The 13,198-nt window shown below is 39.0% G+C and overlaps 1 protein-coding gene across 6 annotated transcripts in view; it reads left to right on the top strand.

Annotated features, from left to right (window-relative positions):
- Window positions 1-13,198, top strand: part of LOC127443798 (coronin-2B) — a 66,289-nt gene that overhangs the window by 34,794 nt on the left and 18,297 nt on the right. For 2 of the 6 annotated variants that reach the window (XM_051702708.1, XM_051702716.1), the window contains exon 2: window positions 12,577-12,777. The exons of 1 other annotated variant lie outside the window; for it this stretch is intronic. In XM_051702708.1, coding sequence (XP_051558668.1) covers window positions 12,577-12,777 — 201 coding nt within the window. Of the gene's footprint in view, window positions 1-708; window positions 831-9,965; window positions 9,997-12,352; window positions 12,390-12,576; window positions 12,778-13,198 lie in introns of those variants that run through there. 3 more of the 6 variants (XM_051702736.1, XM_051702725.1, XM_051702747.1) reach the window with 3 other exon arrangements.

A 13,198-nucleotide genomic window follows, 5' to 3' on the forward strand; every position in this document is an offset into this window, starting at 1 on the left:
GAATGCATGTTGGCATGTTTAACGTTGGCAATGTGTTGGCTCGCATTTGCGTACGCGTACTGTTTCTGACATTAATTATGTCATATATATTTAACTGCACAACGTTACGTCTGATGCATCTGGAGGACTGGACAGTTAGAAAAGAGAAAATTAGAAAAAAAGGAGAAAACAGAGAAATGTACTGTAGAAAGGGCTCAGGAACAAGAGAGTAATCTTATTAACATTTTTTTTTTCATGACCATAACTGCCAGAATGGATACAGTTCAATCATCATTCTCCAGTGGAGATGGGGACACTTCCCACAGACGTATGTAGACAAGAGTGCAGTTGCATCATTCTTATTATATAACTTCCAGCTCTCTTTTAATAAAGATCCAACATATTTTGATAAACAGAGTGAGGTCAGGAGTGTGACTAGGGTCAGTCACTGCCAGTTCATGACAAAAAGACGCTGCAAAGCAAACACTGACATAAAGGCCGGGGTGGAGCAGAAACTTGTGCCTCTAGGGAAGCAATATGTATACGTTAGAAAGCAAGTCACTCTGTGAATGTTTGGGAGAGATTCAACCTCTAGCTGTTACAGTAGCAGCAGAGTAGCTAATCTGGGGCTGGGCCTGTCTGCCTCGGTTAGAGGGAGGGAGTGAAGTAGGGAGGGAAAGGAGGAGGTTGTGGGAGAAGGCTTGAAGGAAAAGGGAAAGAGAGAAACAGATGCAAGTAACTTTGGACTGGTTAACTAGATGTAAGTGGGAAGCCAGTGAGGATACTTGCTGATTCTGTAGCACAGAGGCATTAGCTGTTTGCAAAATTATCAGCACAAAACCACTGGGAAGGTAAGAAATTAGTGTCAGTTTGGAGTTGGAAAGTGGTAATAAATTATTGTATATTATTATTAGCATATTTTGAAGTAAACAAACATGTTTTTGTGGATAAAAGATGCAAAGAAACTACTTGAGAATGTTAAGTTTATGTCAGTTTGAAGGTCTAAGTGTGTGAGTGAATGTGTATATACTGAATATGGGCAGCATCAAATGAATGAATGTCCTTGTATGCAAATCTCAAATACACAACTCTCCACAGCCCAAGGCCTCTCTCTTCACTGCTTTATGGCTCAACAGGCAAGACAACACACTCACAAACCACTGCAAGCTTTAGGACAGCTGTAAATTCACATATACTATGGGAAATATTAAAGGAATAATTCAGCCAAAAATTATCATTCTCTCAGCCTCATCATTTACTCACCTTATGCCATCTCAAGCACGTGACTTTCTTTCTTCTGCGGAACACAAACAAAGATATTTTGGTGCAGTGTCAAGATTTATAGTGAAAAAGGAGTTGCGTTTATTTTTTTATTTTTTTCATCGTATCGCTTCAGAAGACATGGATTAAACCACTTGGGTCGTATGGATTAACTTTTTGCTGCCATTATGTCAGTTTTGGAGCTTGAAAGTGATGGACCCCATTGACTTGCATGGTATGGATATATTAACATCATATCTCCATCAAAATATCTTTGTTCTCTGCAGAAGAAAAAAAGTCATTCAAGTTTGAGATGGCATAAGGGTGAGTAAATGATGAGAGAATTATCATTTTAGGTGAACTATTGCTTTAAAATTAGACAGAAAGGAGCAATGTCCAAAGTGGGAAGAAACCATTGGTGGTGTGTACCGCATACTTGCGATGGAAAGGAGAAAAAAGTGATAAGACAAAAAGGATAGACAAAGAAAGATGTCAGATAGGGCTGTCACGATTATGAAATTTGGCTGATGATTAATTGTCAAACAAATAATTGCGATTATGATGATTAATTGTCTGTTTTAGGGCTATGACGATTAAATGTCTCTTTAAGGACTTTCACGATTGTCAGATAAATTGTCATATTTCTTAAGGTGTGTTTTTTTCTGCATGTGTGCTTCGTACACCTTAAGAAGTCATTTTTACACATTTAATTTGAAATATATAAATCAAATAATAAAATAGGTATATGTGATTTCCTTTTGAAATGAATGACATGAAAAATAATGTGTTAAATATCAAAATACTTCAAATACTTAAAATATGTCTCTCTTTTTGGTCATCTTTAGTTTTGATCAATTTTAAATGTATACTGTTGTTTTTTTAAACTCATTTATTTTACTATTTATATTTTTATTTAAAAAAATATTTTTATATATATATATATATATATATATATATATATATATATATATATATATATTTTTTTTTTTATTATATTATGCAATAGTAAAATATAGTAAGTAATAGTCCTAATTTCATCACTTTCACACGCTATTTTAATGCTCTGATTAAATCCACGATCCCTTATTTTTCATGAAGCAAAACTTTTGAGATTTCGTTTCATCATTTCATCACTCCACAGAAGTGTGCGTTTCCTCCTATGTGTCACTGTGTGAATGACACAGGAACATTTGCCATTACACGATCGTTTAATTCGAAACCAGAGCGCTTTGCATTTATTGTCACAGTTTATACTTGTTTGTTTATATTTTCGCGGGAGTTTGGTGCGAGCCTCTGCTGACAGCGCGCGCATCAGAGCGCTTGAGGCTCTTCATATGCTCTTCCGGCAGGAGCTGGTTGACGTCCGCAGTGCGACTCGGAGTTCAACTGAATGACACACAAATGTGCCGTTCCTGGCATTTATACAGTATATTCACTTAAAATTCCCTTATTTGGGGGAATTATATTAAAATATGATTGGAATTAGAATGCCCAATAATTGCGGTCTCATATAACCGCAGTTAGATCAAATAACCGCAATCAGATGGTTATTTGATAATCGCGACAGGCCTAATGTCAGATAAATGCCACAATTTAATACCCCACTGCTAACAGAATTTTATTAGCTACATTTCCTTTAGCATCTCAAAACAATTCCTAATACACTAATTACAAATGGTTGAACATGACTATATGTGTCACGGATCGGTGTTTGAGGGAAGGACCCAAGCGCAGCTAGGCAAACAATGAGCTTTTATTAAAATAAACAGAAAACATACATAACAAAAACTCTCTCAATGGAGAAAAAGAAAACAAGCATAACCAAACTAGAATAAATACAAGAAGTACTGAACCGATGGGGAAGGCAGACAGCAAACACGAGCACATGACGACAGGAGCAAACAAAACAATCCAGCACAGGACAGCATGCACAAGGAGCTAATTTAGGGAGAGAAGTCAAACAAGTTAACAAGGGGCAGGTGAAACAATTGAACTAATAATGAGCAGACAAGGAGGCAGGGTATGACACAAGACTGAGAGACACGTGGCAATACAGAAACAAAACAAAGCCACGCGCTCTCACAGACACAAACACACGAATGACACAAGTGCATATTGCCAGAGACTACAAGGCAAAATGCGGCCATGCCAAACGACAGACGAAACGGGACATTTGTGCAAGGGTTCGGCCACAAATAAACAGGCACCAAGACAGAAGCAGCCAAAATGTACTGTAGAAAGGGCACCCCGAACCCCGGCACAAAATGACAACTGATCGCAACCCGAATGTGCAGCACAAAGCGAGTGCAACGCGAAGTGTGCCCAAGGTCACGAGAGACAGACACAAATAATTGACACGTTGTGCATGCTGCAAGGATGACATAAGAGCAATGCACTGTAAAACAACAAGACAAAAAACATATAACAATGCCAAAAGGGTGAGCCATGCATTCTCACACAGACTAGACAAGACACTAAACATGAGTGTCAGAGTTCAGCCACAAAGACAATAAAAACATAATCAACAGAAGAACCCTGACATTACTACCCCCCCCCAACACAAGACAAACAGAACAGGTATTAACACAGAACAGAAAGAACAAACCAGGAATGCTGGCAACGATAGAGGAATGGCCACTGTGGCTGGGAGCACTGACAGCAGCAGGGGAACGGTCTTCATGGCCGAGGATGCTGACAGTGACTGGGGAACGGCCTCCATGTCCGGGAGCGCTGACAGCGGCAGGGTAACGGCCTCCTTGGCCAAGGATGCCGGCAGCAGTAGGGGAATGCCTCTGTGGCTAGGAGCGCTGACAGCGACAGGCGAACGGCCTCCAAGGACACTAACAGCGACTGAGGAATGGCCTTCGTGGCCGTGAGCGCTGGCAGTGACTGGGGAATGACCTTCATGGCTGGGAGCGCTGACAGTGACAGGGGAACGGCCTCCAAGGACGCTGACAGCGACTGAAGAACGGCTTCCGTGGCCGTGAGCACTGGCAGTGACTGGGGAACAACCTCCTTGGCCGGGAGCGTTGACAGCGGCAGGGGAACAGCCTCCTTGGCCGAGGACACTGACAGAAACTGGGGAACAGCCTCCATGGCCGGGAACACAGGCAGCAGGAGAACTGCAGCGAGAATGGCCGCTGCCTCCTGGCAGTCGGCTGCGGAAATAAATGGAGGGGCTGCAGCTGACCTGTTCTTCCATCTCCTCCTCCGTTTACGGGTCATAGGAGGACTGGGGATTGGTCTTGTTCGGGGTGGGATGATGGTATTGTCCGCCTGGGGAAACCCCTCCTGGGATGGGAGTGCATACTCACTGCACTCGAAGTGATGGTCAACAAAGTCCCAAATGCCCCAGCTTCTCCATCTCCCCCTGACTTAGGAGCCAAATAGGAAAAGGATCTACCTCCTTTTGTGGAATTTGATATTCTAGGAAATATTAACAGGCCAGAAGTTTTCGATCATAATGAATGTGATGGAATATAGAGTGGTAGAATGTCACTTAAGTACTGTGGAGCTAGACCATTCAAAGCTTTGTACGTAGTTTACAAAAATTTTAAATTAATACGAAACTGAACATGTAGCCAATGTAATGTCAATAAAATGGGGCTAATATGATCATATTGCTTTGTTCTAGTCAGCACTTTGGCTGCTGCATTTTGAACCAATTGAAGTTTATTTATTGAACTTGCAGGACATCCTCCCAGTAATGCATTACAGTAATCTAGTCTTGAGGTCATGGACACATGAATTAGTTTTTTGACATCAGCAACAGAGAGCATGTGTTGTAACTTAGCAATATTTCTGAGGTGGAAGAATGCTGTTCTACAAATATTGGAAATTTGATTTTCAAAGGACAGATTGGCATCAAATATAGCACCTAATTTATGTAGAAGATGGTGTAACAGTACATCCATTGAGAGTGAAATTATATTTTAGCTGCTTATTTTTAGAGGTTTTTGGTCCAATAATTAGCACCTCGGTTTTGTCGGAATTGAGTAGAAGGACATTTCTGGCCATCCAGTGTTTGATTTCATTGATAAACTCTGCTAATTTGGAGAATTCTGAAATTTCATTGGGTTTTGAAGAAATATAATCAAATCAATCAAATCAAATCAATAATTATTAACAATAATAATATATAATAAGTATACAATACACACAATATAGAATACACAAACAAAATATGGAATACACATACAATAAAAATAGTATATAATGTATATATAAAATATACAGTAGATTGTATTGTACTGTATTGACATTCAGGCTGTCGGTTGATAGTCAGTTGCCAGTGTGTTGTTAAGAGAGAATATAATTTATGACAGTCCAGTGTGAGATAATAAGATTAATAAAGTGCAGTGCTGATGTGTATTGATCGTGAGAGATCAAGAGTTCAAAAGTCTGACGGCTTGGGGGAAGAAGCTGTCATGGAGTCGGCTGTTGCGGGTCCTGATGCTGCGATACCGCCTGCCTGATGGTAGCAGTGAGAGCAGCCCATGGCTCAGGTGGCTGGATTCTCTGATGATCCTACGAGCTTTTTTCACACACTGCCTTGTATATATGTCCTGGAGGGAGGGAAGCTCACCTCCGATGATGTGTCTGGCAGTTTGCACCACCCTTTGCAGGGTGGTGCAAAACTGATATGTTGGTGGTATTGAGATCGGCTTTGTTAAAGTCCCCGGTCACAATGAACGTGGCCTCAGGATGCACGGTTTCCTGCACACTTATATTCCCATACAGTTCCTTGAGTGCCCGGTCTGTGTCGGCTTATGGTGAGATGCACACAGCTGTGATAATGACCGCTGTGAATTCCCTCGGTAGCCAGAATGACCGACACATAGCATGAGAAATTCCAGATCAGGAGAGCAGTAAGACTTGATAGAATGTACGTTCCTCTGATCACAACAGGAGTTGTTGACCATAAAACATACACCACCACCTCTGCTTTTACCTGAGAGGTTTTTCGCTCTGTCCGCTCGGTGCACGGAGAACCCCGTGGATTCGATGGCTGAATCTGGAATCACAGCAGACATCCAAGTTTCTGTAAGGCAGATAATGCAGCAGTCCCTCGTCTCTCGTTGGAAAGAGATCCACGCTCTCAGCTCACAGAGGTTGTTGTCCAGAGACTAAAAATTTGCCAGTAGAATACTGGGTAGCGGGGGTCGATTTGCGCAACGTCTTGCTCTGATGAGAACGCCGGCTCTATTTCCCCTTTTCCTTCTGCGTTTCCGCAGCCAGGCAGCCCAGACAAAGGGCTCCGCTTGCGTGTTTGTAAACAGCGGGTCGGCATTGAGGAATTGGAAGTCCTGTTTTTGGTGTGCAATTGCAGAACCAATGTCCAAAAGTGTTTGTCTAAATATATATTAATCGTCGCTGCGAGCAGGGTTCGAACCTACGTGGGGAGACCCCATTGGATTTCAAGTCCAAGCATGCACGCACACACACATTAGGGTGTGTGTGTGCGTGCGTGCGTGTGTTCAGACTCTAATTATTTGACATTTTGTTTAGCTAATGTTTGTAGCACTTGTAACAGTGTGCAATTAATAACATAACATTCTTTAGACAAAATTTTTCATGTTTGTGTGATAAGTATTCGCTGAGTTTCAGTTCATTTTTGTGACGTGTTTCAGAAAGATGCTCGCGGAGACAGAGATGGCTGAAAGCGCACCCTGTTTATTTTCTTTATTTGACAAAAGCACAAGGTTTTGTTGTTATTGTGAGTATACACAAATAAAAGTAAACCCTTTATAGTATCTAATGATGTCTTACACTTATCTGTATGCCCAAAAATGATGGAGTATTTTAAGCTGTTTCCGCTGTTATGAGGAAAAAATCCAGCAGGATGCGTCGGCGCGTCCGTCGACCCTAGAGGGTTAAAGTCCGATTTTCGGTGTGCTATTGCAGAACCAATGTCCAAAAGTGTTTGTCTATCATATACAATAAGGCAGACAACATCCAAGACAAAAAAACATAAGAATTGTAGACAAACCAAACAAAAAACTGCAATATTGGGTTGGAGCTCGCAACGCAGCAGCCATACTCGGCGCCATCTTAAACATTGAACAATTAAAGTTGGGTATCGTCGGCATAACAAAGGAAACTTATTCCACGATTTCTGACAATATCTCCCAGGGGAAGCATATATAAAGAGAAAAGCAGAGGCCCTATAACTGATCCCTGTGGCACTCCATACTTTTGTTTGATTTGACAATTCCTCGTTTACACAGACAAAGTGGTAGCTGTCTTCTAAAAAGCACCAAAACCATGCTAATGCAAGTCCACAAATACCAACATAATTCACAAGCCTATTCAAGAGAATGTTGTGATCTATTGTGTGAAGGCAGTACTAAGATCTAAAAGCACTAGAAGAGAAATGCAGCCGTGATCAGATGATAAGAGCAAGTCATTTGCAACTCTGATAAGTGCAGTCTCTATACTGTGATGGGGTCTAAATCCTGACTGAAATTGTTCATATATACTATTTCTCTGTAGAAATGAACATAGTTGGAAGGACACTACCTTTTCTAGTATTTTTGACATAAATGGGAGATTTGAAAACAGTTAGAAGAGAAGAGTTTGCTCTAAAACAGTGTTCGAGCTGCTGACACTGGTTTAATTTTAGAAAATGGAGCCAAATCAGCACTTATCAGCATAATCACTATATTGTACTGAATCTGAGTACAAGTGTTTGTATGGCCATGCATTACAATATATATTTTTGAGTCTGTACGTATTTCTCTGTATACCCCTAAAGACCTAGTGATGTTGGGCTGTAATTTGTGTGTAAAAACTAGTTGGGTTTTGGGTGCTGGTTTGCTTTTATGTCCTATGGTTCATTTCACCCTGCTTCTTTATTGTGAAAGCACATATTCAAATTTACCACTACAATTATGACCAATGTTTAAAAACACACTATGATGTTATTTAATAAATCAGACTTCTTGTTAAATTAGGTGTGTTCAGACTCTAATTATTTGACATTTTGTTTAGCTAATGTTTGTAGCACTTGTAACGGTGTGCAATTAATAACATAACATTCTACTGCAAATCAATGGGTACGTTTACATGCACCGTCATAATGCGATTACAATGTGATTAAGGGAATACTGCGATTAAACTGTTGCTCATGTAAACAGAATATTGTGATTGTGATATTGCGATTATGCTAATAATCAGAGTAATGATAATCACAGTAAGATATGTGGAGTAACTCCTATTTTAATCTCATTATACTGGCATGTAAACGCTTTAATCATATTTCTCTGATCCACTCTGACTAAAGAGCACCTGCGCCAGTGCTGCAGACGGATCTGATGATGTTACGCTCAAGCACAAGTTCAAAAACATCACGAACAAAAGCTGCACTTACTTCTCGGCTTCATGTGAAACGGCAGTTTCTTGCATTGTTTTCCATCAGTGGTGCTCCCGAACTGCAGAATCTACAGCCCCACGGCAAAAGAAAACATATTTTCCCATGTTATAAATGTCCGTTTGCAGTCTAAATTGAATTTTGGTGAGATAAAAAGACTGAATACCGCAAAACAATGGCAAATACATTTTTCAAATGAGTTTGTCCTCACAGGCGGAACACAACATGCAGCACGTGTATAACGATTCACAAACAAGTGACTCTTATGAACCGAATCTTTTTAGTGAAACAAAACAGACATAGCAACTAGTGTAATCCTACAAACAAATTACTCTTATGAATAAATTATTTTACGTTAATCAAAAGAGACAGCGCATCCAGTGTATTCCAATAAACAAATGACTCTTAGGAACCAATTGTTTTAATGTATCAAAACAGACAGCGCATCCAGTGTAGTCGAAAATGACTCTTATTAACCGGTTCTTTTAATAAATCATTCAAAAAGACTCAAAAACTGACTGACTAATTTTCCTTATGCCAAGCTGTATTTAAAGATACATATTTGCAACAAGATGTTTTTGTAATATTATTTTATAAAAAAGCATTAAAACATCACATTTCTCAGCGAATAATCAGAGTAATGGCAAGTAACATGAAAACTGGATTGAAGAAGTTTGCCCATATCATGTAAAAATCTTAATCTAATTATTCCTTATACTCTGATTATTGCAATAATCAGAGTATTGGTGTACAGGTAAACGTAGCCAATGTCTTCATGATAAGTACCAGCAAATGACCCCTCACTAAGCTCCACCTCCCTTGGCTACTGTTGCTCGCTCTGACAAGTTTTGCAGAACTTCCCATAGGAATGAATAGGAGATTGCCGTGAACGGTGCGATTTGAGCTAATTATTCTCATAAACAGAATTGACAATATTCTTAAGTGGGCTGGAATGAAGAGTGACATTGTAAAGCATATTTATCTGATGCTATTTGTAAAAGAAATTGTTAAATTACACTGTAATTTGATTGAAAACTGTGGATACTGAGAATCGGAATTGAGGCAAACGATCATCACAGTAACTTGAAAAGAGAAGAGTGCCATTTGGTGGTGACACCCCTCCTACATTTGCATAAAGAACTGCTAATAAAGTATCATAAAACACTCACTATGATGCTGTGAACTCTTTCCTAAGACCTGAATTAATGTTATGTTATTAGCTTTAATTTACCTTGGAGCAAATATATGTGTCCTAGCTGATGTTAAACATGTTCATATGGGAATGAGGAATGACACAGTTTATTCCATAGCATGCTCTTCTCGATATTCATTTAAATATTTTTTTTTTTTTTTAAAGAATGAAAAAACACTGCATGGATCCTCTCTAGGTACGTACCTCGTGTAACTATTACAAGTGACCTAGCAACAACGTTTTGTACATTTTGTAGATAATTTCTGTAAAATTCCGCTTAAAACTGCTCAAACACACATTCCTCCCATAGATTCTCATTGGAAAAAAGCAAGCGCTTGTCAGAGAATTGGCGCACGGCAACAGCTGCTAGGATAGGATTGGTCAGAAACACTTTTATGGCGGGACTTAGCGAAGGGTCAATTCTTACATAATTTGCTTATAACTTACTCTCATGCCATCCCAGATATGTATGACTTTCTTTCTTCTGCAGAACACAAATGAAGATTTTTAGTAGAATATTTAAGCTCTGTAGGTCCATACAATGCAAGTGAATGTTGACCAGAACTTTGAAGCTTCAAAAGCACAAAGGCAGCATAAAAGTAATCCATAAGTCTCCAGTGGTTAAATCCATGTCTTCAGAAGTGATATGATAGGTGTAGGTGAGAAACAGATCAATATTTAAGTCCTTCTTTTACTACAAATCTCCACCTTTGACCAATAGGGCTGAAACGATTAGTCGACGTTAATGACGACGTTGACAATAAAAATTTGTCATCAAAAATGTTGTTGTTGAATAGTCGTTTGATCTCATTTAATGTAAAATGAGATCACAAACTCTAATGATGACGCATGAGAGCAGCACTGCAGTTCACGCCTGACTGAGGAGAGGAAGAACACACAGCTCACAGTCCAGATGCACTCTAAACTTTCCAAACAGCTTCAGATGATGTAGATCGTGAAGTATGAGGGAATTATAATACAAAAATAAAAAATAAATCAATACAGAAGCACTTTCGTTGTGGAATAAGTGGAGCTGGAGCTGCCACTCCGCTGAAGCAAAACTCGCGTGTCGAGCATCTTTAATGGAAACACCCCGGGGTTACATCTTAAATGCAGTTATATTTAATGCGTTATAGCTTTATTAAAGTATAAGGAAGCAGATCATGTAAATAACTACAAACTCCGAAACTGGCATTTGTCTGTGCGGTCAGCGCCTCTTCTATGAGTTGCGCGAAGTGTCTCAATCTAAGGGGGAGAGACTGAAACTGCACCCGGCTGAGGCACACTCTGTGGAGGGACGCTTGTCCCTCAGGTGCGCAAGCTTAATGCAGCTAGATTATAACATGATGGCTCGCGACTTATTAACTCATAATATATGTGTCACTGTGCATTTCTTATTGGGAATAAAATTGGCAATACACAGCTTTATTAATAAGAGAGAGCTTTTTTTTGAGTTAAAGATGGATTGAAGTGAACAGAAAGGTGAGAGAGGGTAGTCTTCGCCCCATTACGCACTGCAATAAAATACATTTTTTATTTGTTTTTGTTTTGGCTTGTTTTCCAATATAAATATCTAAAACTCCTTTAAAACAATGTACATTTACTTTAGCAGCAATACTGCAGAAGAAAAAATTGTTATCTAAGAATGTTGAATATAATATTAAAAATACAAATATTTTAAAATACCTAAAAATCCTTTAAAAAAAGATGCATTCCCCTGAGAAGCAGCATAAAAGATATTTAGACTTGCTTTTAGAGAATAGATCATGAATATAAGTATATTCGGTCTTTACTGCACTTGCAGAAGTATAACCAAGTGAAAAAATACACATATACAAAATACACTTATATTTAAGATACGTTCTCTTAAACCAAGTCAAAATATCTTATATGTTAATTCTCAAGTAAATGTATCGTTTTAAGGATTTTTAGACAATTTTAAATGGAAAACAAGACAAAAACACTTGATAACAATAACATTTACAGCAGTGAATTTCTTTACTGAATTACACTTAATAAAAAAAATTGTTTTCCTTTAATTCATTGAATGTCATTTAGAGGCATTTTTAAAAGATGATTTTGTCCTCTTTATTGTTAGTAAGCACGTTTAATAAAAGCTTTTAAGTTGGGGCACAAGGTGAATAACCGGTTCAGAGCTAATGATTTATCGTTGCAATAATTGCTGAATAGTCGAATAATCATCCTAATAATCGTTAGATTAATTGATTATCAAAATAATCATTAGCTGCAGCCCTATTGACCAGCCCGACCAGTAAGTGGCGATATGCACAAAGGTATGAATTGACAAAAAAACTAAAGAATGTGGAAGTGAAAGTGGAGATTTATAGTAAAAAAAAGAAAAAGTCTGTTTCTCACCCACACCTATTATATTGCTTCTAAAAACATGGATTTTACCACTGGAGTCATATGGATTTCTTTTATGCTGCCTTTATACTTTTTGGAGCTTCAAAGTTCTACCCACCATTCACTTCCATTGAATGGGCCTACAGAGATTAAATATTCTTCTAAAAATCTTTGTCTGTGTTCTGCAGAAGAAAGAACATCATAGACACTTGGGGTGGCATGAGGGTGAGTAAATGATGAGAGAATTTTCATTTTTGTGTGAATTATTCCTTTAAATAAAACTAATTTACTTTAATATGAGTAAAGATAAAAAAATATAAATGTTTTAATGGAAGTAAATAAACCCTGAAAACCTGTTCCGATGATGCTTACTTTTCCTCACAACGGTTTCCTCTTTGTATGTGATTTGCAGATGTCATGGCGGCCAACCTACCGAAGCTCCAAGTTTCGAAACGTATATGGCAAAGTGGCCAACCGAGAGCACTGCTTCGAAGGCATCGCGATCACAAAGAACGTCCATGACAACCACTTCTGTGCGGTCAACGGCAAGTTCCTCGCCATAGTTACGGAGAGCGCGGGAGGAGGATCCTTCGTTGTTATCCCGGTCACTCAGGTAACCATGGCAACAGTCCTCCTGCCCGGCCATACTCCGCTCATGTCTTAGCGTTTCCTCTGGACCATTTTGCTTACTGCTACTATTAAATTAATGACTAACACAATGTGGGCGGTCAGACTAGCACAAACAGCAGCATGGTAAGAATGATGCTAACCTTTCAAGAAAGTTACTTTGGCTACGTTACATGCATTCACAAAGTTGAAACTGGAGTCATTAGCTGTTGGTTCACTTCATACACACAAAAGCTGTTTTCTAGGTACCTGTGTAACTTGAACAATTTAGAGCAGTTGTTCCACTCAAGAGGTCTTCCAATCATGAGTAAATATGTTTCATCTTTAAAACAGTACGACAGGCAAGCCAAGCTGCAGCAGGACTAAATGTTAAAAATGGCAAGGTTTACACCCCTGCTTAAAGTAAA

The sequence above is a fragment of the Myxocyprinus asiaticus genome, chromosome 1 (assembly GCF_019703515.2).
Source record: "Myxocyprinus asiaticus isolate MX2 ecotype Aquarium Trade chromosome 1, UBuf_Myxa_2, whole genome shotgun sequence".
Classification (NCBI taxonomy): Eukaryota; Metazoa; Chordata; class Actinopteri; order Cypriniformes; family Catostomidae; genus Myxocyprinus; species Myxocyprinus asiaticus.